General features: G+C 36.4%; 1 protein-coding gene across 1 annotated transcript in view; it reads left to right on the top strand.

The window, feature by feature from the left end:
* Positions 1 to 27246, top strand: part of igf1rb (insulin-like growth factor 1b receptor) — a 174811-nt gene that overhangs the window by 120693 nt on the left and 26872 nt on the right. Inside the window, exons 6-15 of the mRNA XM_056461066.1 lie at positions 4599 to 4807; positions 4912 to 5038; positions 7457 to 7710; positions 8905 to 9072; positions 9826 to 10030; positions 17942 to 18222; positions 21075 to 21208; positions 25352 to 25517; positions 25602 to 25701; positions 25909 to 25979. Coding sequence (XP_056317041.1) covers positions 4599 to 4807; positions 4912 to 5038; positions 7457 to 7710; positions 8905 to 9072; positions 9826 to 10030; positions 17942 to 18222; positions 21075 to 21208; positions 25352 to 25517; positions 25602 to 25701; positions 25909 to 25979 — 1715 coding nt within the window. The remainder of the gene's footprint in view (positions 1 to 4598; positions 4808 to 4911; positions 5039 to 7456; positions 7711 to 8904; positions 9073 to 9825; positions 10031 to 17941; positions 18223 to 21074; positions 21209 to 25351; positions 25518 to 25601; positions 25702 to 25908; positions 25980 to 27246) is intronic.

A 27246-nucleotide genomic window follows, 5' to 3' on the forward strand; every position in this document is an offset into this window, starting at 1 on the left:
CCAAAAATGTGTATTAAAACACAAAAATTAAACTAAAATAAAACCAAATGCAAACTATACATGAATATTTCAAACAATAGCACTAAATGACTATATCTGAGAAACTGAGAAAAAAAATGCACAATAAAATCAAAAATCAGCCCATTTGTTGATTTCACACTTGGAAAATGGTATAAATAAACGTTATGAACATTTTAGAAAATTTCTGATAAAAAAGGTTTGCATTTATTCATGTAATCAATCAACTGGGTAAGTATGGTGATACAATAACCATTACATTTTTACACCCAGTTGACCCGCAGTGTCTTGTCTTTAAAGCAGAGTGTGTGTATCGTGTCAGACCCAAGCTTTCAGGTGTGCCGTCGGCTCAAGAGAAACACTTGCTCCTAATGCATGTAAAGTGCTTACATTCCTGACGCCACTGTTACTGAAGGTGTTTATCTTTGATGAACATTTATGTCAAAGCTAGTGAATCATCAGCCTATATATCCTGTGAAGTAATTGCCACAAATGCCTTGCGGGTACATATATTGTACGCTGTATATACACTTTGGGTATTTATGGGAGTCAAAACCACACAGTACAGGTTTCAGATAGTGGCTTTTTGAATGTTTAGTCTTCTATATAATGTGTTCAAAAACAGACTAGCTGTTAATGAATAGACTGACTATTTATTTACGAGCTGCGGTTTTGCATTGTCGCTGTAGTGGTCAATGGGTAAACTATGTGTTACGCTCCAGAGAACACACAGCATTTCTAAAAACACACACGTGTTCCCACATGAAGGAGGAAAGTTATGACAATTATTTCCAAGAAAGCATCATGGAGAAGCTTATATCAGTTACTAAATGTGAAAACTAAAACAACAAACATTCATTCATTCATTCATTCATTCATTCATTCATTTTCCTTCGACATGGTCTCTATTTCAGAGGTCGCCACAGCAGAATGAAGTGCTAACTATTCCAGCATTTATTTCATACAGCTGCCACCCAGTACTGGGAAACACCCATACACACTCATTCACACACATACACTACACTCTCAGAAAAAGGTACGCAAGTTGTCACTGGGGTGATACCTTTTCAAAAGCTTACACATTTGAACTTTAAGGGTTTATATTGGCACCTCAAAAGTATATATTAGTACCTAAAAAATTTTAAGAGGAACATATTTGTTCTTTTTAGGTACTAATATGTATCCTTGAGGTATTAATATGGACCTTTTAGGTACAAATATGTACCTTTTGAAAAGGTACCACCCCAGTGACAGCTCGCATACCTTTATTTCTGAGAGTGTACATACAATTGATTTTATTCAATTCACCTATAGAGCATGCCTTTAGACTCTGGGGGAAACCGGAGCACCCAGAAGAAACCCACGTGATCACGAGGAAAACATGCAAACTCCACAAAAACTGTGGCATTCTGAATGCCAACTGGCCCAGCCGGGACTCGAACCAGTGACCTTGCTGTGAGGTGGCAGTGCTAGCCACCGTGCCACCTATAAACAGAAAATAAGATTAAAAAAATATTGAAAAGTACAGTACTTAACTAAAATTGCAATTAAACCACAAAATGTAACAATTCTAAATAAAGCAAATTTTCTCAAATCATTTTCTCAATAATACTAACTACAGAAAAATAAAAAATATATACACACAAACAACACGATTACTAAAACTGTAACTTAACTGTAACTGTAATTAAAACTAAAATTCATAAATAAAAATATTTAACCTCTTAACTGTCGCCGACAGTTGTTGAGTTCACACGAGAATATTATATACAGTTGAAGTCAACTTTGAATTTTTTTTTCTCTTTTAAATATTTCCGAAATGATGTTTAACAGAGAAAGGACATTTTATGTATGATAATGTTTTTTCTTCTGGAGAAAGTCTTATTTGTTTTATTTCGGCTAGAATAAAAGCAGTTTTAAATTTTTTAAGAGCCATTTTAAGGTCAAAATTATTAGCCCCTTTAAACTATCATTTTTTTCGATCGTCTACAGAACAAACCATCATTATACAATATACTGCCCAGTTAACCTAATAACCTAATTAAGCCTTTAAATGTCACTTTAAGCTGTATAGAAGTGTCTTGAAAAATATCTAGTAAAATATTATTTACTGTCATCATGGCAAAGAAAGCATAATTCAGTTATTAGAAATGAGTTATTAAAACTATTATGTTTAGAAATGTGTTGACAAAATCTTCTCTTTGTTAAACAGAAATTGGGGAAATGTTCTGCAAAATATTCCACTTGTGGGACAGTGAAAGCTAAGGGTACAGTAGAAATGCTAAAATAGCAAAAATTTAAGTAAAATGTTTGTTTTTTTTTTTTACCTGTTTTGGTTGTACAAAACACACATGTTTGTGTTTTGTGAATTGTGGGGAAGTTTCCATTGTTTTCATATTGCACTGTAAAAAGTAATTAGTTACTTAAAGCGAGTAAACCATTTGCCTTAAAAGCAACAAGTCACAAAGATAATGTAAGTAAACCCATTGTAACTTGGAATTGTTAAGTTGACTTAATTTAATTTATAATTGTGCTAATTGTACTCACTTTTTTAAAATAAAAGTAAACTAATCACTTTTTTCCAATACACCTTTATTATATTTGTGTTTTTTTTCCAGCTTTTCTGTATCTAGCAAAATGACAGTAACTAAAATAAATCTGCTCCTCCAGACTTCAGCGTGTCTTCTAATTCAATACGGGCTATATGAGTTTTATAGACTTAATGAAGCACCAAAAATGTAATATTGTAATAACTACAGTAATTATTTGAAAACAGACACACTAAAATAGTCTGACACTGTAAAAAGTGATTAGTTGACTTTAAAAAAGGAAGTACACTTTGCATAATAATAAAAATGAAGTCAACTTAACCGTTCCAAGTTACAATGGGTTTACTTACATTTATTTTTGTAAAGTCAACTTTTAAGGCAAAACTGCTTTTAAGGCAATCGGTTTACTCTCTTTAAGTAACTAATCCCTTTTTTACAGTGAGTGCAAACTGAATATTATATTTCCTAGCCAAACCCCATTTCTTAACCCAACCCTTACAGAAAACTACAGTTTTACTTTCTGAAAACTCATTCTGTATGATTTAGAAGCTTTTGGAAAAACTCAAGACATCGGCAATGTCCTCATAATTCACCACCTTGTAAAACCTGTATAATATCCATGTTGTCACACAGACAACCCCCCACACACACACATAAACATATATATGAGCAATATAACACAAGTAGCGGTGCGATTATGGCTGTATATTGGCATTGTTGGGAGGTGTGCGACAACATACAGCCATATCCCACTGCTACGAGTGTGATATTGCGTTTATACAACAGTTTGACACCATAATCGTGTATATGAAAAAGAAGATCAAACACAGTCTCAAAATCCTTTTGTATGAGGAACTATTTTCTTCCCCATTCATTCACATCTGCAGCTGACGTCAGAAGAGCAGTAACCATTGCTAACTCACCAATGTCACTTTAGAGCTATTGTTTGAATGATTCTCCAGCGTAATGTCTGAAGTGATGACAAAACAGCTGATTTTGCTCACATTTTAAGATCATAAGGCTGAATGCCATGAAATGCCATCAGTCTGGAAACATTTCCATGTATTTCTCTGTTGCAAAAGGGATATCACAATAATTAAACCTGAAAAAGGCAAAGCAAACCAAACACTACCAGATTACTATGGCATAAATACAGCACTACAACATGTAAAACAGAGAGATCGACTTACTTGTTTAATAATGATTTGATCAGCTGTAGTTTTTCCTCCTCTAAAGACTTATGATGCTGTATCTGTCGCCATCTTGTGGTAGAACGTCAACTGTCTTTGCTCTGCTCAATGACAGGCTAATGGCCGCCAACGCGCTGTCTCTCAGAAATGATAAATATTTTTAAAAAGGCACTATCCTTATAAATAAACTGCATAGTTGCAATCTAAACAACTACATTGTTGACTAAAAATAGCCTCAAATGTACATTATGTTGTCTAACAGCTGCAATATTTGTCAAACTGTAGTGAGTTTATTGATCTGCTGTCACTCTATGTGGGCGGAGTTATACAGAAGGGGTGAAGAGGCTGTATGAGTGCTGTTATTGCATGGCTATCAGCCAATCAGATTCGAGAACCAGAAAGAACTGTATATGTTTCAGGTGTATTTTGCCAAAAACTTTAAAACATGAAGTATTCTTATAAAATGTAATTTTTTTGGACAAAATTGAATGAAAAGTGAATGAAGCATTTAAGCTCAGCAATATAAAATGACATAATCATAAAATATTAATAGAAATGTGCTGGTTTAAAAAAGGTAGTAGGACCTTGAAATGGAGTGAAAGTTGTATCTTAATTTTGCCAGACAACATGGCATTGATTGTTTTTCTTGTTGCTCCATGTTAATAAAAAGTGCAGATATGATTATAAATCAATGACCAATGAAGTTTTGGATGAATACAACACCAGTTTAGGGGATTCAATTCAGCATTTAAATGCATTTACACTCCCAAAACTGTCAGTCTGCTGGTGAAGCCTATTTGATAGTTGAATCTGTTTGTTTCTCTTTTTCTGTGTTCTTCAGCACGTATGCCTTTGCTGCTTTGGATAACCAGCATCTGCAGCTCCTGTGGGACTGGTCACAGCACAACCTGACCATAAGTGATGGAAAACTGTACTTCCGGCTGAACCCCAAACTCTGCATGTCCGAGATCCGCAAAATGTGGGCCAAAACGGGAATTAAGGAGAACTTTGTGGAAAGAGATTTCCGCAACAATGGAGACCGTGCAAGCTGTACATATTATTTATCATAACTTGATTGATTTATTCACGAATGTAAACTTCAGTGTTCATTTTAATGTTTAATTTTTCCTGTGTGTACATTCTGTTTTTCTTAGGTGGGACTAAGATCCTAAAGTTTACTTCGAATAACACGAGGAGTAATCAAATCAAGCTGATGTGGGAAAGTTATCGACCATCTGATTCCAGAGATCTTGTAAATTTTATTGTGTACTACAAAGAAGCGTAAGTGTGGCTTTTGTTCAGATAAATTTTTCTCAAGCAATTTTATTATAGTTTTGTATTTTTAGATGCTTTTTAGAAAAAAAATGTCTCAAAATTTTAGTTTAGCTTTAGTTAGCTTCTTCAATGGCTAGTTTATGTTTTTGTTGGCAAATGAATTTGTAAAAGCGCCATCTACAAAATATCTAACATAACCCCCCACCACCCCACAAAAAAAATGTTTTACCCTAACTTTAGAGCACTAGTGTATGAGTGTTCAAGTTTAATTTATTTATATTGTTTCCAATCGGCCACAAGGCCACACAAAATGCTTTACAGGGAGGATGCAAACAAGCAGTATGGACAAAAAACAAAACAGCATTAGGCACATAATATAAAAAAAAGCATTAAATATGTAAAATAAATTTCACAAAAAACTGTTTGGTTTCAATACCTTAAACAAGAAAGTAATTGACACTTTAGATAATTCTGCTTAGTTAATAGATGCTACCACAGTTGACCACACTAAACAGGATTAAAAATGAGACCATTGGATTCCTGAGGAAGGGACTTTTGCTTCCTAACGACCTAGAGTCTTTGATTTAGACTTGAAAATTTGCAGTGACAAAGCCATTTTTAATTTTAGCGGCAGTGCGGACCAAAGATGTGGTTTTGTTTTTTAGGTAAATGTGTATTGTTTTAATAATGTTTCAATTTTTTAGGCTATTTTGCAAATTTGTTATCAAGTGAATTTGTGGCAAAAATGTAATGTAACAGATGCCAGCTAGTGAAGTGCTATGCTGGTAAACATCCCTCCTTTGACCTCTAAAGGTGTTCTAGTGACAGATGCTAGAGACCATGGTCTGTACCCTCCTTCTTAGAGCAACCAACTCCAATGCGAAGAATTGCCGGTTTGATCCCAGCTCAGACCAGGTTGGATGCAGTTGGGTCTGTGGGTTACACGTGGGGGCTCGTCTGGGATGGGAGTGAGGTTTAGGGAGGTGAGTGTAGCGGAGGCTAGCTAGCAAAGTGCTGTGCAGGTAAACCTCACTCCTCTGACCTCTAAAGGTGCTCCAGTGACAGACGCTAGAGGCCATGGTCTTTAGCCTTCTTGTTAAAGCAACCGACTCCTATGCGAAGCATCGCCAGTTCGATCCCAGCTCAGACCAGGTTGGGTGCAGTAGGACCAGTTGGTTGCATTAATATTTCCTACAATTTTCTAATTAAAATTTCATCTCGAGTGTCACAGTATTTGTCTCTATTTCTGAAAATATCAATTGGTCAGAATAACAAATGTTTCAATATTCCTTAACTCTACTTAAGTTAAAACACTGATATTACTGTATGTCTAAAAATCTATTAAAATGTGTCTGAAAACAGGACATCTTTTTATGCAAAAATGCTCTCCACATTTTTATTTTAAATTTGAAAGAAATGCTATCAGCAGTTTACAAAATAAAACAAAAAATAGACTAATTTGACTAAAACTCATAACTATAAAATGTGGTTATACTAATAAAATGTATATTTATAAATTCTTAGACAGGGGTGCCCAAACTTTTTCTTGTTAAGGGTCAAAATCCAAACTAGATTGAGGCTAATGGGCCAAAGGTAAATATAGCTGCCATGGATACCTTCTAATTTATTTAATAATAATTAAAAATAACTAGAAAACATTGCTTTGCATTAACTAAAGCAGTATACATTTTTTGTTATGTTTTAATAATGAACTTATTACAGTAATAATGGTCTAATTTATAGCAGAATAGAGTTGCACTAGTCAAGCTGCACCTGATGTTGCCTTCATTTGCTCGCAGATGTCTTCTGCATTGCCTTCTATCTGTCAAGTGACAGTATTTACATTTTTACAAAGTATTTATTTGCGTATTTACAAATAACGTTTAAATGAAATACTTAATTTCAGTTGGCTTTTTTGTAGCTAAGTAATAAAACAAACAAACAAAAAAGATTCTTTTAAATTAGAAATAACAATTACTGTTAAAATCATTCACCCCAACCCTGTCTATTATTTGTACTCCTTTCTCAGATGGCATGGTGGACCAAATCAAAGGTTACAACGGGCCAACTTTGGCCCGCGGGCCCTAGTTTGGGCATCTCTTTTCTAAGAAAACTTAGGAAGGGCTCTTTTATTTCACTGTAGAAAAATGCTGGGTTCCACACAATCAATTTGTGTTGGGACAACATGAGGGAATTCAGTTACCTTTTTAGTTTTTACAAATGTAAGTGGATTGAACATAAAACAATTAAGTTGTCCCCAAAACAACTCCAGAATTGTTTTGTTTCAGCTCATTTTAAATAAGTTGTTTGAGCAAACAGTGTTCTTCCCGCAGCTTTATCATTAGAAAAGTCATAGTTTTATTTATTTTTTGACTTTGAAAGCATGTTTAAGCAGCTTTATCGTGGCTTTATGTTCTCTTCTAGGCCTTTCCAGAACATTACAGAGTTTGATGGTCAGGACAGTTGCGGATCGGACAGCTGGAACATGGTTGACGTGGATCTACCGGATGAGAAAATCCTGAACCCGGAAGTTGTGCTGTCCGCGCTGAAGCCCTGGACTCAGTATGCCATCTTTGTTAAAGCTGTAACGTTAATTGTGGAGGACAGGGACAGAGACAAGGACAGACTGCATCTTGGGCCGCAGAGTGAAGTGGTGTACATTCGCACTAAACCATCAGGTAAAAATGACAATCAAGTAAAAATAAAAACAAGGTCAGACTAGTCATGAATTTATTTGAAATCATGCTTTCTTTATAAATCATCAGTATCCTTAACTTCTTTCCTTTAAAATATTAGAACATCCTTAAAAATGAAGATATATGTCCTGAGACACAAGGCTGCATGAGTTATTAAAGAAATTATAAATTATAAGTGAGTGCTCCTGACTTTTTTTTTTGTAAAGTTGATTTCAATCCCAGATCAGATTACTAAAATGATTTCTGACTGTGACGCTGAAGACTGGAGTAATGATTCTAAAAATTCAGATTGAATCACAGGATTAATTCACATTTCAATAAATATTGCAATAATATTTCCAATATTATTTGAGCAAATAAATGCAGCTTCAGTGTGCAGAAAATCTAACAAATCCCCCCAAAATGTTTTATATATCCATACAGTCATGGAAAACCTGGAAAAGTCATGGAATTTTGACATGGCATTTTCCAGGCCTGAAAAAGGTTTGGAAAAAAATCCCATAAAGTTTTGGAAAAGTCATGGAAATTAGTTTAACAAACAACTGTATGCTTGAATTAGGGCTGCACGATATTGAGAAAATCTAACATTACCATATTTTGTATTTCTGTGATTTATACTGCGATGTAAATACAATTTCACTAGATGATTTAGCAGGTTTACTTGGATTGATTGGTCAAGGTGCTCAAGGATTGGTCAGCCCGGTCACCAGACATGAACATTATTGAGCATGTCTTGGGTCAGATGAAGTAGGATGCATTGAAGATAAATACAAAGAGTCTTGATGAACTCTGGGAGTCCTGCAAGAACGCTTTCTTTGCCATTTCAGATGACTTCATCAATAAGTTATTTGAGTCATTGCACAGATGTATGGATGCAGTCCTCCAAGCTCATGGGAGTCAGACACAATATTCATTCTTTTTCCACTGCACCATGACTTTATATTCTATACTGTACATTATTTCTAAGTGACAAGACTTTTGTCTCAGCAAAGTCAGACCTTACAGTCCTAATGAAATGTTTAAAAATTAAGCCATGATCATATTTTATTTTGGTAAAATAAGCATAAGCCTCAAACTCCAGAATGGAGGATTCATTTCTACTGTAGGATTTGCTCTGAAGTAAATATTAGTGTTTGTGTCTAATTGCAGATGTTTTTTTTTGCTTGTTTCCTCCAGCCCCCTCAATGCCTGTAGACATCCGTGCGTACTCTAATTCTTCATCAAAGCTGGTGGTGCGCTGGTCTCTACCTCTGGCCCCCAATGGAAACAACACCTACTACTTGCTCCGCTGGAAGCAGCAGGGCGAAGACCGTGAACTCTACCAGCACAACTACTGCTCCAAAGGTAAAAACTGTTTCAGGTGTATTTTTGTCCCATTCTTCCTGCAAACAAGTCTTAAGATGGGCAACAGTATGGGGTCTTCGTTGTCACATTCTGTGCTTCAAAATGCACCACACATTCTCTATTGGAGACAGGTCAGGACTGCAGTCAGGCCACACTTTACCTGTATCCTCTGCCTCCGCAGCCAGCACTTTGTAGTGTGTGCAGAATGTGGTTTTGCATTGTCTTGTTGAAATATGCAGGGTGTCCCATGAAAAGAAGGCAGCATATTGTGCTCCAAAATCTCTATTTACCTTTCAGCATTGATGGAGCCATCACAAAAAAACATTCAAATCAATTCCTCATTCATCCCAAGGGGATTTAAAGAAAGGTCCAGTAAAAACCAGTCTTAATTGACACTGAGTTTTTCTCTACCCAACCCTACCTCAAACTGGGCATCATTTTTCCAACAGCAGTTGAGACTTTTTAGCTTGAAACATATTATTGCGACCATCTGAATCTTTCAGTGTCAGTGCATCTAGGGAAATTACTGTAAATCAAACACTGTTTGAAAACTCTTTTAGTTTTCGACTTCAAAATACACCAAGCTTGGCAATAATGAAATGATGTGCTTCATGTTCAACACTGTCTGTATATTATTAGTGCCGCTCTGAATTACTCATACTTGATTTTCTGTGGCACTGTTAAATAATTCCAGATTGTCGCAAGATCACTACAGGAAGAAAATATAACAATGTTTGTGTAATTCTCTGACAGAACTGAAGATCCCTGTAAGGGTTTCAGCCACGGGTTTGACAGAAACTGAAGACACAAAGCCAACCAATCCTGAAACAGGAGGACGAGACAAAACTCCCTGCTGTCCCTGCCCTAAAACAGAGGAGGATCTGAAGCGAATCGAGGATGACATCTACTACCGCAAAGCCTTCGAGAATTTCCTCCATAATGCCATTTTCACTCCCAGGTAAACCCTAGAGTTTGATCATGAATTTGATCATTGATCGTGCTACCCACTGCGCCACTGTGAGGCCCAAGGCAAATATTGTGAAATACTGTTATTTAAAAAAAGTTTTTGTTACACTTTATTAAAGTTTTTTGTTATAAAAATATATAAGTAATGCACAGGAAATGGAGATAAAGAAAAAAGTGATCGTCAAACACATTTTGGATTTATTTTTAAAGTTTCCTTTTTATAATTTGTGGTCTTTATTTTAAATTTTGTAATGCTGTTCAGCACTAATTTTATTGAGCTCCTGTCATGATAGCGATTTTATAAACGATTGGCCATTAAACTGATTAACTTTCAGATTTTTTTTTTACTTTATTTTTTCATTAATGTTTTTAGGAAAATACAACCAATGAGAATGAGGCCCCGTTTACACTAATACGTTTTAGTTTTAAAACGCATACGTTTTGCTACAGTTACGCCATCCGTCCACACTACGCCGGAGTTTTCGAGCACAGAAAACTAAGCGTTTTGAAAACGCTGGAGAGGCTGTTTTCATCTTACAAAACTGCAGCTTCGTCTCACTGTGCATAAGGGAAAACGGAGACATCTGAAAATGGAGGTGCATCTGATTGGTGCTTTTTCCTCAATCTTAAGTAGCCTACACACAGATCAGTCTTGCATCCTCTCCTTGTAAGTTCAGACTTCGCAAGTTTGATATGGAAAACAAACTCCCGAGGACACGTCGGGTAAATCTTCAAAGAGAACATTGTTTTTACTTTAAAACCTCATTTACCCTGGCTACGTTGTTTCACTATCTTAACAATAAAATGAAAACATGATATGAGGAACTGTCAATTTTCATTTTGATATTAGCAACTTAACAAACACCAAAAATGTTAAGGCGTCGTGTAGCTGCATATTTATATGAGTGATATTTTCACTGTATGCATATTTATAACAAAATGGAGCCTATAACATTACTGCCTCCTTTCATTTTCTTTGAAAATACGAAACATTCCCTCTCTTTTGCTGAATATCAGTTTTAATAATCAATATTGGCCATTATAAAAGTATAACGTACAATAAGTTTAAACATTATAGGAAAGAAATGCAAGCAATCATTCAAAGGTGCAAATGTGTCAGTGTACGTAGTTACATTATTAGACTTTGGCTTTGCACTTAGCAAACGTTGCCTGAGAACAAGTAATAGATTCATAAGACCAATGTCTGGGAATATGTTGTTCAAGAGGAATTAAATATCACGTTTAACAAATATAGTGAGATTATATCCAGTGGTAGATCCTTGATGAACAGTCCGATGCGCACGGCTCTATATGCTGCAGTGCATGCCAGTGTGTGTGTGGTCACATGATGTGCGTTTTCAGCGGTTTAGTGTAGACGCAGAGTTGTTCAGAAACACCCGGTGAAACTCCTGTGTGGACACAGATAGTTTTCATTCTAAAACGCCGTTTTAAAGCTAAAATGTATTAGTGTAAACGGGGCCTGAAATGGAGGGCCTGTGTTCAAAATGACATCAATGTTTTCAAAGTGCACTGTGAAGGAAGCGTAATTGTAAACATGAAGAGCGCTAAAACTGAAATGTAAAAATACTGTAAAAGCAAATTACACCTAAGAGAGATGACTTTATTGCTTTTTAAAAATAATTCCAAGTTTAAATGTCAGAATGTTCTTAACGAATGATCTTAACAGACGTATCTCTGGCTACATAATTTGTGCTCTCCAGAAATGTAAACGGGTACCTTTCCACAATGAGCCCGCGTTGAAAATATATTATCTATATTCACTGAGAAATGAATAAAAATATTCAATTTCTCAGTTATGAGAACATAATACATAATACAACATAATTACTCAGTTATGTTAAGCACTGTATATGATACTATAAATTGATTTTGTAAAAAAAATCTTAGTAAAGAATCTCCTTTTTGTATTTCAGCAAACAGTTTTGAAGTGACATAAGCATGAACTATTTCTGAATTTGGCAAGAGCATTAAAATCGATATCGGAGCATGTGAGCTCATCCTCGTCCAAGTTTTAATTCAGCAGCCAGTACAAAACCCCTATTAAACTTCAAATGAATTCATTCAGTAGTCATAAATCTGCGTTAACCTTTCATGAACTCCCAGATGAAGATTGAAGTGGACTGTTGGTGTCTCTGGATGTTAGCATTGGTAATGGCCCTTTTGTTTCTCATCTGAGAGCTTGTTTTTGGAAGATTCTCAGCGTTCCCCTCAGTAATTGTATCCCTCCACCTCTGGTGTTGGTAATGGTGTGGTACGGGCTCTTGGGTCTGGATCCAAATAACACAGGAGACCATGCAGAGTAAATGACTACTTAATCCGCTTTTTGTCTCTGATCTCAAAGGTGTAACACATTAAGCGTTCTGTGCTAAAATGAGTAGCGACATCTGTATCCTATTATCAGCCATCATTGGGCAGGGCAGCACATTTGTGTCCTATTGAGTGTGCCATAGTTGTTGTATAACCAGGGTTTTTCGCTGGGTATTATTTATCATTTTCATTTGCGCTGGAAATAATTTACTTTTTTTATATATATATTTATACACTTAGCATATGTAGTTAATAACTAAAGATAAACTACGTGACCATGCATTGTTCCCATGTCACTTCTTATGTGTGTTTGGTTGTGAGACGTAGTTTGTGGACCGAGACAAAATTGTTTGCGATTTTTCCTATTGTAAAGTCATGCAGTGTGAAACCCTCTGTCCCCAATCCATCTTGCAGTGTAAACAAAGCAGCGATGGAACACTACCCCAGATAATCATGCAGTGTAAAAACATGTGTGACTACTTTGAAAATCCTGCAGTCTGAACTCGACATTAGATGACTAAGTTCTTATTTTAATAGATATAACTGTTTATAATGCACCAAAATGAGTTTTCCATATTCACTGAGAAATGGATTTAAAAAATCATTTTATTAAGAGTGTGTTCTCATTTATGCTGAGCACTTGTGTCTGCATGATTCGAGACTGGATTATCTTCTGACTTTTAAAAGAATATTATTTTTTAAATTCTCTGCGTGTTTGTCATTACTTGGCTGTAGAACAAAGCAACAATGCCAGAAAAATGTCAGGCAGCCGAGAAGCATGTCTGTACCCGGGCCAGCACAACCTGTTTTTATTGAAAAGCGAGATATAGAGGGAAGCGCCTCGAGTTCCCTCGAAGTTCAGCATTTGGGGGAAGGAGAAGGAGAGGAAATCATATCCGTCGAGTTGCCGTTCCTCACTCAAAGCACTTCGGCTGCCAGGAAATGCACAGTAATGCCATCTGGAATACCAATGAAATAAAGGGAAGTTCCCCTGGAGCCGGAGAGCACACAGATCAATGAGCGCCGCTCTGCAGAAAGGAGATCCAGAGAAGCTGTTTCGGAGAGATGTGGGAACTGAAGGGACTGAAAATAAGATGGAAAGTGACTGGATTAGAGAGTGGCAAATGTTCAGGATGCCTCTGTTTTGCAGTGGCAGGGATGATAAAAACCTGTTTGAATGTTAAAAGTGAAAGGCGTAACATGTGGCCAAGTATGGTGAACTGTGTTTAACCCAACACAGGCTCTTTCTGAAAACGTAGTCCCGTGGATGTTTCTGGAGACTACGAATTATGTAGCCAGAGGTACGTATGGCTGCATTTAATTTTTTTAAGCGAACGCTACGGGGGCGGTATGACGCCGTTCCTTTTCGCACTTACTGGTTGACCGATTACCTCCGTGTGGAGGGCTTTCCTGCTGCAACCAGTTTGTCCAGTTAGCTCGTTGTGTACGTCGGTGGACTCAAGATGCAGAGAGGAGCTGACCGCGACGACGACGATGACTGGGTTTGAGTCCGGGGAAGAGCGGTTCCAGAAATCAGGTTAGACAAAAACCGAATCCAAAAAATAAAGTGAACAAGTTCATAACAGAGTGAGTATGTGGTAAAATCCAAAAACGTGGTAAAAATCAGATGAGGGCATTTCTTTTTCTGAATGGCTTTTGTAAATTGTTGGTTGGGTTTAGTGAAGTAAGCGGGTGGGCGGGTCAATCGGTAAAATTGATTGGGTTTAGGGAAGGAGTAGGGTGGGTCAGTCGATTGGCCGGTCGCACAGTCAATCAGACAGACAGGCAGACAGTCGTTCAACAGCGGCCTCTGGTGGATTTACCGTGAACTAGAGCTGCACAATATATCGTTTTAGCATTAATATCACAATGTGTGCATCCGCAATACATCATAGGATCTGTAATGTTGAATTGAGACTACCTGACAAAAGTCTTGTCGTTGATCCCAGTTGTAAGAGCAACAAATAATAACTTGACTTCTAGTTGATCATTTGGAAAAGTGGCAGAAGGTGGATTTTCCCGATGAATCATCTGTTGAACTGCATCCCAATCATCACAAATACTGCAGAAAACCTATTAGAATCCACATGGACCCGAGATTCATGGAAATCAGTCAAGTTTGGTGAAGGAAAAATCATGGTTTGGGGTTACATTCAGTATGGGGTCATGCGAGAGATCTGCAGAGTGGATGGCATCCTCAACAGCCTGAAGTATCAAAACATTTGTGCTGCCCATTACATTACAATCCACAGGAGAGGGCAAATTCTTCAGCAGGATAGCGCTCCTTCTCATACTTCAGCCTCCACATCAAAGTTCCTGAAAGCAAAGAAGGTCAAGGTGCTCCAGGATTGGCCAACTCAGTCACCAGAAATGAACATTATTGAGCATGTCTGGGTTAAGATGGTGGAGGCATTGAAGATGAATCCATAGAATTTTGATGAACTCTGGGAGAAAAAGAAATATATAAAATAAATTACAGGAAATACTGTGAAAAATTCCTTGCTTTATTAAACATCAATTGGGAAATATTTAAAAAGCAAACAAAAGTCAGCGACAATACTTTTGACTTGAACTGTAAGTAGTCAATCCCCAAAACATTCTGATCCCATGTATTAGAACAGTGAGTCCAGCGTGGAAAACGTTCATCTTCCAGTCTGAACATAAGCAGTGTCACATGCGTCTGTCATGCAGAGGGATGTATATCTTCATATCGCGTCTCTCAGTCAAACTCAAGCCATCTGTGCTGGTCGGATGTGTGTTTCCAGCAGGCAGAGGAAGGACTTGCAGCTTGTAGGGAGTTGAGTGACAAACTGCTGCAGTGTGTGAGTGTTAGCAGGCCGAAGAATGGAGACCAGCTGTGCTCCGTGAATGTGTGTGTGGATTCAGAGCGGTTGCCAGATCATCTGAGGACAGGATGCATGATTGCTTTGGCATGGACGAGAGTAAGTGGCTCTCATGGGGGAACAGCCATGTGGTTGTTGCCCCACACGTTCACAAATGGGGTTAAAAATCTTTTCCCTAATATTGCGAAAAGAGGCTGCGTTCAGAGTTGTTGGAACTGCTGTCAATTAATTCAGAAAATGTAATGTTTTTTAAAAGAAAAATTGGGGAATGGGTTTATGAATCAATAATACTGGAGTGGCTATATTTTATTGTGTTTTAAAGGGTCTTGAAACACCAAAGCACATTTTTTTGAGATGGTGACAGTCATATATGTGTCCCACACTGCTATTCATTCGAGCAAATTCATTCTTCCGGTTTGAAAATAAATTTAGAAGCTGCGTCACGGTGATGAGATCTGTGTGTGAATTCCAGCATGGAGACTGGATGTCTGTACCGGTGGGTACAATGTGACGTCTTTGAGCTTTCAGCATCAATTCATGAGAAAGACTTGGTTCTAACCAATCAGCGCGCTCCATTGTGTATGAGGTGCAACTTCATTAGTATGCATGATAGCTTCGAAGATTGTTTTTACCTAATACAGTGTTCAGACGGCAGAGAGACGCCACGTTGTGTTGCCAACCGTAACTAATACAAGTGGAAGAAGAAGAATTGTTTAGAGGCATGGGTTGTCAGTGTTGCGTTTATAAATGTGCTGCAACAAAGGTTTTGTTTTCAATTCCCTGCTATGAGAGCGCAGCTGGACTCACGTGTGTATTACAGTGCTCTGCTAACACGTGACAGAAATACGTTTGTAAGGAACATTTTTTACCTGAGAGCTTTTTGCGTCTGGAAGTGGTGAAATTTGGATTTGCCTCTCGTCTCCTTTTAAAAAAGACACTGTTCCAGTTGGTGTTGATTGTCCTGTCTCTACAGATTTGGTAAATGTGTGATCAATGTTCTTTGTTTATGTTTATTCAGATGGCTTCAGTATCTTATTCAGATGGCTGAAGTATCTTCAGCAGTACTCTTTCAGTTTTTAAAGACAGATCTTAGTCAAAATGATTTAGTTTCTAAGTTTAAGTTAATATCACTACAATATTATGGACTGAAAGATCGGCTGTAAATGCTGCTCTCCGGGGGGGTTCATGACCCTTTAAATTACAGTGTAACATTATCATTTTCTCTTTTCTGCGTAGAATAACTGTAAAATTAGACAATTTTATTAATTAGGCAGTGATTACATTTTTTTCTTTGTTAATGATGACGTTTCTTCTGAATTTAAAATAAAAAGTGTATAGTTTTTTGTGTAAAATAACAGAAAGCTGCCATGTTTTCAGACATTTTCATTATTTTTTAGAAAATGCAGTACAAATGTTTTACTTTCATATGAGTTAAGAAAGCATTGGTAAATTAAATATGGTTTTCAATCCCAACAAATGAAAAGATGTGCTATTCTGACCTTTGCCATTTTATTGAAAACAAAAACAGTTAGGAAATTTGAAAAAAATTGAATAAATATTAACATTTCACTCAATCCTATATCTCACAAATCCAGAGGAAAAATAACACTTGTGGAAAAAGGGGCTGAATACACATAACCAAATACAAATAAAAACTTATAACCTAAGTTCAGGAGATTCATTGATAAGGGAATAAAATAATGCTTATATGTAACCAGGTATCTTGTCAAATCACAAAACTTATTTTATTATTTACAGCGGGGAAAATAAGTATTGAACACGTCACAATTTTTTCAAAAAACATATTTCTAAAGGTGCGTTTGACTTGCATTTTTCCTCGAATGTTGGTAACAACTAAAGAAATCCATATATGCACAGTTATGCTTGATAAATGAAACGATGCAGGGAAAAAGTATTGAACACATGAAGAAAGGGGGGTGCAGAAAGGCAGTGAAAGCCCAGACAGTAACTGAAATCTCTCAGTAGTTTTTCAGCAACCCTCTGCCCTTCTTCATTGTAAATGAATATTAGCTGCTTCAGTCCAACATCCACATTATCAGGAGAATGAAGATGAAACCAGGTTGGACATTTCAGCAAGACAGTGATCCAAAACACAGCCGAGGAAACTCTCAAACGCTTTCAGAGAAAGAAAATCAAGCTGTAGAATGGCCCAGCCAACCACCTGACTTGAATCTAATAGAGAATACAAAATAAAGCTCAGATTTGATAGATGAGACCCACAGAACCATCAAGATTTTTACACTCGGTTGAAGTCTGTGTAAAACTGCATGTGACTTCATTTTCCGTATGAGAGACGTCTTTTAGCTACCATCACCAAAAAAGCCTTTTATATAAAGTATTAACTACGTTTCAGTAGTTCAGTACTTTCCCCTTGTGTCATTTCATTGTTATTACACATAGATTTTCTAATTGTTGTTTTGTTTTATTTTTATTTTCATGTATTGTTTGGGTTTTTACAAAAATCTGGTTCAAATCCATGTCAACAGCTCCTTTCGAAATATTATTCCAAAGGAAAAATATGACGTGTTCAATACTTATTTTTTCCCATTGTAATTTTATACTCAAAAATAAATTGGATAACTGAGGTCAGTTGTACTCCTATTCTACTGATTCATTTATCTTTTAAATAAATGAGAATTCCTGTTGAGTTTTTGCTCACACCTGAAGTCGTGCAATATTTCCCTAAAAGGTCTTAATCTCTCTTGTTTCAGGCCTCCAGACAGGCGACGGCGGGATCTGTTCGGTGTGGCCAACGTTACCTCCATTCACACTCTCCTGGCGGGACACTGGAACCAGACCGAGGGAAACTTCTCAGATGACGAGCCGCCTAGACGGGAATTTTCCTTTCTGGAGAGGAAAGTGAAAGAGCGACACATTGAAATCACTGGCCTGCAACCTTTTACTGTTTACCGCATTGACCTGCACGCGTGCAATGAAGAGGTTCGACACTGCAGCGCCGCTGCATTCGTCTTCTCTCGCACCAAAGCAGCAGGTAAGATCAGGAGTGGTATATTTTCTAGTATTTCTAGTACTTTTCGAGTAGTTATTATAAGTTATAAATTACAAGTTATTACAAGGCATGCTGGGATGTTTTTTTGTTTGTTTGTCATTTGTTTTTTGAGTGATTTCTGTGTGTATTTGTTTGTTGTGTTAATAAAGTTGTCAACATCAACATGTAAATAAGGTTAAAATCTGGGCCAAAATTTCAAATTCTGGATGCACTGAAAACTGAAACCGAAAAATGCTTTATAATATGTCTACATTAATATATTAAATAGGACTATAAAGAAATAAAAGAATAAAGAAATTTGTATTGGACACAAGGGGTGCCTAGGGTTGGGCGGTATATTGAGTTCTGGGGATATATCGATATGATGCCCCAACGTGATGTGGGATTATCCAATATCTTTCATATCGATTTGGTTTGAGGCCACACATGTACATTCTGCGCAAAACAGACCACTCCAAGATAGCATGCAAGCTCCTCTTGCACAAATGTGCGCATGTACAAATTAATGATTCACTCCATCAGTCAAACAAAAGATTTATTAAAAATGAACAAATCATTCAAGAACAACCCATCACTACATGGAGGAACATGCAGTGCCAGTGTTGTATCGAAATCTGACTCCCCGGAAAAATCTGACTCCCCCTCGCGCGCACGCACGTCACACTGCGCCTGCAGCTGTCACATCGGTTTATCAGAAACCTTTTATTGATCATTTGACTGCAAGAACGAACATAGAAGCCTTGTCAAATTGACAAACAGCACCTGAGTGTGTTCAAAAGATTTTAAATCGCCAAAATTGGATGAATTTATACCGCATTTTGAAAGTGAAAGCACCTCATATTCACTGATTATAAGTTCAGTATTTATTACACAACGGTCTCCTCTTTACATTCAGGTTATAACACATTTAGCTCTGCGTTCTGGTCTGTTATTGCATATTGACTTCAGTTCCGATTATATTCTAATCATTGTATTTATTTATTCTGTTTAATTGATGTATTTATTTTAGCCCCTTAACTGGAAGACGTGATTTGATTTGTGCGTGTGCTTAGTGTACAAACAGTTGAGGGTTTAAACGATTATTAAAACTTAAAAAAAAAGTCAAATAAAAAAACATGCATCCGTCTATGAAACATTTCTCTTTCTATTTTAATATCTCACTTTTGGCTACTCTTTCAACAAATAACAATATAAGAATGCTAATTATAATGATAATAATAACATGGAGGGAAACCCCTTTGTTTAAATGATATTTTGCTCAAAAACGGTTTAATAAAGTTTTAATAAAGGCTTTGACTCTCAAGTAACCATTAATGGGAAAATACTGGATATATATCTTATACCGTCATTCCTCCTAAAAATACTAAGATATGATTTTTTGCCCATATCGCCCAGCCCTAGGAGTGCCATATACAAAATACATAATAGATACATAACCAAATACAAAAAAAGATACATTTTTGTTTTTTTTGTTTTTTCCCCAATACTTGCACCGCCATCATTTCGCCTGAAGAGTATATCCTAAATTGAAGAGTTCATTTATAGGGAACAAAGCAATGCTTATATCTATTCAGTTATCCTATTTTGAACTGGAACCCAGTAACATCAACCTGAGGGAAAGCAGCTTGTATTCTGAGTTTTTTTCCTTTCAAAGGAAACATTCAGCCGATGATGGAAAAATCAATGGTACTTTTATGTATTCAAATAACACCCATTACTTCTACAATAAATGTACATAGCAAAAATGATAATTATGAGTTGTTTTGTGTACAGGTCAGAATCAAACTTCCCAACAAGCAGGTTCATATCGATTTGTTCCACCACCAAAGTGACATGAGAGGGATTTGCATTTATTTTATCATACCAAATATGATCTTCTCAAAGAGAATTTGGAAGCAAGGATACTCCCTCTGCCCCATATAATACAAAGTAATTTTGTAAGACCAGCGTTGAACACTTCTGGGCATCGTAGTCTTTTTTTCAGCTCAAGTTTTTTCCAGTTTTTCTCTTTTAGACAAATGCCATTTTTGGCCAGAAATTTTGGCTATGCCTACATACAGTGAGTGGCAATTCAAAATGACCACTACTGCCTCATATGACGCCGCTGCAGGACAAAGGGATTACGAAAATGGTTTAAGTGTGACAGCAGTTTGTGACTATGCCACCAGGGGGGTTAAAGGGACGGGATGCGAACAGACAGAAATATACATTAGCTGTAAATACACTTCTACTTGTAAATGAAGATGAAATAATGAAACAAAGCATTATAATTCCTTCATAAATCATTAAAAACCCGTTAACAAGATTTATTATCATTGCCAGCTTGTTAACTACAATGAGGACACATTTTGGAAATCTATCATTCATTCATTTTCTTTTCGGCTTAGTCCCTTTATTAAACAGGAGTCGCCACAGCGGAATGAACCGGCGACTTATCCAGCATATGTTTTACGCAGCGGATGCCCTTCCAGCTGCAACCCATAACCGGGAAACACCCAAACATTTTCATTCACACTTATACACTACGGTCAAGCTTACCCAGTTCATCTATAGCACATGTCTTTAGAATTGTGGGGGAAACCGGAGCACCCAGAGGAAACCCACACGAACACGGAGAAACTCCACACAGAAATGCCAACTGGCCCAGCCGAGGCGCAAACCAGCGATCTTCTTGCTGTGAGGCGACAGAGCTACCCACTGCGCCACTACGCCATCCTTTTGAAAATCAGAACAAAAGAAATAAGACAACAAAAATTATTGTACTTAATCTCTGATAAAATTGTGTATTTGAAAATATCAATGGAAATCATTCCTGTTTCTTTGTTTTTTTGTAGAAAAAGCTGATGACATCCCCGGCTCTGTTACCTGGGAGGGTCTGGAGGATTCAGTGTTCCTGAAGTGGCCTGAACCAGATAAACCCAACGGCCTGATCATGCTCTATGAGATCCAGTATCGACTTGGAACAGAGGTAACTGATGCTTGTTGAGCACCAAAAAACTTTTCAGGTTTTGGTTTTATTGACTCAAATATGTAAAAGGTTGTAACATTCAAGTCTTTAAGATAAAGCATTTTAAAAAAGATCTTCATTAATATTTAAACAAATGGTTCAATAGTATAAATAGTAGTTTTATGTTTAAGATCATAATTGGTAATAAGAGATTTTTCTGAGTTTAAATGAATGATATGACCTCTGTCAAATATAAAATAGGGTTTTTTATACTTAAATATGTTTTGTTTTGGTTTGTTTTTGGCTTGGTTTGTTTTGTTTTGTTTTTCTCCAGAATTCATACTTTTATTATCAATTTATTTTTATAAATACAATTTCTGGGCAGATACACAGTTTTCAACACGCAACACAATGCACATTTTACCAATATCCTCCCAACGACCAGGAATATAAATATTTGCCTAATTGCTTGAAAGGCAATGATCATTCTGGAAACATTTTTTTGGAGAAAAAATATTTTATTTTAAAGATATCATGAATCCACTACAGTGGACACCAGAATGCAGTACGTGTGAAATGGATTATAAGATAATTCAATAAAATTATTAAAAACCCAAAGAAAATACTAAAGTCAACTTTGGAGTTTATGACTGACATGACCACATTTTTGTTAGTGTAGTGTATGCATCTTGGAAATTTAGCATTTTTTTTAAACTATTTTAGTTCAAAAAACCCTTTTTTGAAACCAAGAGATATCTTGCATTTAGTATATTTGAATTCAAGGAACTTGATTTCTTTCCTAGAAGCTGAAAGTAAGGCCCAATCCCAATTCTATTTTTGTACCCCTACCCCTTCCCCTTGGCCCTTAAAACCAATTGTGAAGGGGAAGGGCTTCAAAATTTACCCCTAAGAAATGGAACAGCGCTACAGCACCTGCACACGTCATCATATGTCATCGTGATCTCTTACTTCATATGAGATTAGACGATCACGACTGCTGTAGTTTTTCCATTTGAGTTATTTTTTAGTGTTTATCTTCAGGAAATCACTGAAGGCATATATTATGTTATCTTAGCGATCTATTGTGGCAATAAGATCATAACTGTACTGTGCATTTACACAGTGGCTATATTCACCTATGTAAACATTCAAAAAAACTACATGAACATTATAGCAGACAATGTAAAAAGCTCATTCTCAGCCACTAGACATTAATGACAGGGTATTGGAGTGTCAAGTGACGGTTTTTATTTTAGCGTTTTTTTAATAAAGCATGACCGTAAAACAATAACGTGGTTATGAATGTATTAAAACATATGTTTGTTTGTTGTAAAAATTCGTAATAATGACAAAAAATACTAACTTGTGGATCTCCTTACTTCCGGGTGAAACTATCCGACCTATGTGGCTGATGTATTGTGGGAAATTTTCTTACCCCTTGGTTTCGAGTGTGGTCCTGAAAAATCTCAGTTCGAAGGGCTATCTACCCCTTCCCCTTAGCCCTATGCCTTCAAGCTAAAGAGAATTGGGACTCCCCTACCCCTTCACGGGATCACGCAAAATGAGGGGGAAGGGCTAAGGGGTAGATTTGGGATTAGGCCTAAGTCTTGTTCTGAAGACATGCATTGGTGATTATCATTAAAAAAATAGAAAGATACATGCACTGTCTGAAATTCTCTCTGTCTCTATTGATAGTGATTCTCCTCTTGCTGATTTGATCAAAATTGAGTACAAAATGATGGCAATAACCACAGCATAGCTGTCAACATTGGGACGTGAAAATAAGCCCCCCCCCCAAAAAAAAAAAAGAAAAGAAATTCCCCAAATGTCTAAATTTGTTCATCTGGAGCTGTTTCATTGTAAATATACAGTTGAAACGGTCAGTAATATGTTGTTTTTTATATAATTATTATTTACAAAGGACATAATACATAGTATATTACATTAGAAAAAGCTGCAAATTAATTAGCAAACAGTTTAGCCTATTCAAATATATAGCTATTATAAAGAAATAGAATCAAGTTATGAAATCTCATTAACCTTTTCTTCACTGCATAACTTAAACATTCTGATTAAAGAGCACCGAAGTAATCTCTCATTTAGATTTTTCGTTTAAATGAGAATAACTTTTTATTCTTATTTAAGGCAAAACTTGTAGTGTTCAAATCGCATGTACAGAATCTGTTTGGGAAACAGTGTCTATTTATCACTATGGAGTGCGTCTGACAGTCATGCACCGCTACGTTAACTGACTGTTTTGAGGATTGCATAGGAGGGGCAACTGTAATGGAAAGGAAGAGAATGCCACTGTTTTTATATTTATTTCAAAGTGTTTTCATGCATACGGTAGTTCAGGTGTATGGGTTGCGATTGCGGATAGGGAGGATCGGCTCTTTGATGTGTATTTGTGTATTGCCACCCTTCATAGAAAGATTAAAAATATGGAAAGTTACCTTTACAGGATGATAGCGGTATAGAATCCTGGGAAAAATGGGAGGGTTGACAGGTATGAACCACAGATGTCCACTAGGGAGGATAATTTTTTGAATATGCTTTAATTATGGTAAAACATGTTACATTATGGTAAACATTTATTAAAATGTTCTTCAGATATTCAAATATTTTTAATATAAATAAAAAACAAATCAACATTTGAAGACAATTTTATTTAATGAAAATTATTACCCACTTTTTTTTTATTTGAAGCCAAAACTATTGGAAAAATTAAGTTAGTTTTCAAATATTTCCCAAGTGCTGTTTAACAGTTTGGGGATTTTATTCAGGCCAATCTAAAAGAAAGATAATGGGAAATACTGGGGAAAAATGTGTTGCTCATTTTACTTCAGAAATGTTTAAAAATAATATTTTAATTTTACAGGATGGCTAATAGTTTTTGTCTTCACTTCAACTGTATAATCAATAGTAATTCATAGAACTTTTGTCAGTTGTTGATGTTTTTTTATTCAAATAAATCCAAACTCAAGGACATTCACCGAGTTGTTGTGAAGCCACTCCATTGATATTTTGGCGGTGTGCTTTTGGGTCATTGTCCTGCTGGAAGATGTACCCTCGTCCTAGTCTGAGGTCAAGAGCACTCTGAAGCAGGTTTTCATTTAGGATGTCTCTGTACATTGCTGCATTCATCTTTCCCTCTATCCTGACGAGTCTTCCAGTTCTTGCTGCTGAAAAACATCCCCACAGCATGATGCTGCCACCACCATGCTTCACTGTAGGGATGATATTAGCCTGGTGATGAGCGGTGCCTGGTTTTCTACAAACGTAACGCCTGGCATTCACTCCAAAGAGTTCAATTTTAGTCTCATCAGACCAGAGAATCTAGTTTCTGATGGTCTGAGAGTCCTTCAGATGCCTTTTGGCAAATTCCAGGTGGGGAGTGGCTTCCGTCTGGCCACTCTACCATACAGGCCTGATTGGTGGATTGCTGCACAGATGGTTGTCCTTCTGTAAGGTTCTCCTCTCGCCACAAAAGAACGCTGGAGCTCAGACAGAGTGACCATCAGGTTATTGATCACCTCCCTGACAAAGGCCCTTCTCCCTCTATCACTCAGCTTAGAAAGCTCTAGGAAAAGTCCTGGTGGTTTCAAACATCTTCCACTTACGAATGATGGAGGCCACTGTGCTCATTGGAACTTTCAGAGCAGCAGAAATTTTTCTGTAACCTTCCTCGGCCTTGTGCCTCCAGACAATCCGGTCTCAGAGGTCTACAGACAATTCCTTTGTCTTCATGCTTGGTTTGTGCTTTGACATGCACTATCAACCCTGGGACCTTATATAGACAGGTGTATGCCTTTTCAAATAATGTCCAATCAACTGAATTGACCACAGGTGAACTCCAATTAAGCTGCTGAAACATCTCAAGAATGATCAGTGGAAACAGAATGTACCTGAGCTCAATTTAGAGCTTCGCGGCAAAGGCTGTGAATACTGATGTACATGTAATTTTTCAGGTTTTTTATTTTTAATAAATTTGCAACAATCAAAAACTCTTTTTTCACATTGTCATTATGGGCTATTGTGTGTAGAATTTTGAGGAAATAAATGAATTTAATCCATTTTGGAATAAGGCTGTAACATTAAAATGTGGAAAAAGTTAATGAATACTTTCCGTATGCATGTTTTTCTGTTTTTTTTTTTTTTCTTCAGCCTGAGAAGCACGAGTGTGTTTCCCGTCAACATTACAGGAAGCACAAAGGAGTGAAACTCTCAAACTTGGGACCAGGGAACTATTCTGTCCGTGTTCGGGCCACGTCTCTCGCTGGAAATGGATCCTGGACAGAGCCCATAGCTTTCTCCGTGCATCAGATGGAACGTAGGTCTACCACCACCTTCAAAACGTTGCAATTTGTCGTCACATTTTTGAGTTATTCACACTTGTCTTTTTTGCATTTTCAAGAATCCAGTTATGATCCTGTAATATTTATCAGCATCCTCCCGGTCTTACTGTTAATCGTTGGTGTGGTAGTATTTGGGTACATCTGGATGAACAAGAACCGGTACCAGTTTTAACACTTCTATACTCTCCATATTCTTATAATTAATTTTTACAGCATTGTCCCCTCTGGACAAAGCACAATTATAAGAGACGCTCCAGATGCTGCAATATTAAAAAAGCAAAGCAATTACCTTTAAATCTTTCCAGCTTGTTCTCTATTAAACATTTAACTGCTGTTTTTTGGTAAACTGTTGTCTGGAATCCACAGAAACAATGACAGGCTTGGAAACGGAGTACTTTATGCCTCTGTTAACCCAGAGTACTTCAGTGCAGCAGAGAGTGAGTATGCTGAATCTTATTTTACACATTTTTACTCAGACATTGATTATAAATTTCACACACACTAAAATAGACAGAAGTACCACGTAACACGTGGGCTAAAAAATATATTCAAGTGGAATAAATAGAGTTTTATTTTCTTTATTTACTCAAGTAATCTAAATGTTTTCATGAATGAACTACCAGTTCAAGTTTGGGATCAGTAAGATTTGTTTTGGGTTTTTAAAGAAGAAGCCTGTATTGACCACCAAGACTGCATATATTTGATTTCTAATTTAAAAAACACAGTCAAAACTGTAATATTGTGAAATATTCTTGCAATTTTTTAATAACTTTTTTTAATTTAAGTTATTTTATTTAGTTTATAATTTTTAAGGAAAGAGTTATTGTTTTTCAGTTTATATTTATTTATTTCAGTTTTTTTGTTATTATTACTTTCATCTTCAAAATCACATGGTATCTACATTTTTTTCAGCTAGTATAAAATCAGTTTTTAAATATAATTTAAAAAAATCATTTTAAGGTCAATATTATTATCCCTCTTAAAGGTGCAGTATATAAGTTTGACACCCAGTGGTTAAACTAGGTATTGCATTCCTGCATCAAAACAAAGGCAAGCGCAGGTTGCCAGATTGAGGACCAACATAAGTGAGGCTGATTTAAATTGTTTTCTATATAAAAGCAATGGCAAACGATAGAATAATTATTTTCCATATTAAAAGGAGTTTTTGTTCTAACCAACACCTGAAATTGATATTTTAGAAACGGCTTCTATTCACTACTTACTTGTACTTTATTTATTTATTTATTTTATTTTTTTATATATTTATTATCTGTTATCCTGTTGCACTGTAGAAGCTCTGTCACGAAAACAAATTCCTCGTATGTGTGAACATTCCTGGCAATAAAGCTCTTTCTGATTCTGATTTCTTGCTGAACAGCAGAAAACTAACAATGATCACCTCAAGTAAACCTCATGTGCTTTATTCAGTGTTAATGCTAACAATGTGAGTTTGAATGCCATTTTACATCACATTTATTGCCATATATTGAAAGCAGCAGCAGATAGTTCACCTCAGGTCTTGGAAATAAAATAAACCCTTTTAGAACTCCTAGAACTCTTAAATAGTGCAAGCCAACACAGTGATTCAGCATGTACATTTAATAATGTTAAAGAGGTTTAATACGTATTAATTAGATTATAAACCTTACCATTTCATTAGTGAGTGCATATTCTGTGCTTCTGAATGGCTTTATTTAAATTTAT

Source organism: Danio aesculapii, chromosome 7 (assembly GCF_903798145.1).
Source record: "Danio aesculapii chromosome 7, fDanAes4.1, whole genome shotgun sequence".
NCBI lineage: Eukaryota > Metazoa > Chordata > Actinopteri > Cypriniformes > Danionidae > Danio > Danio aesculapii.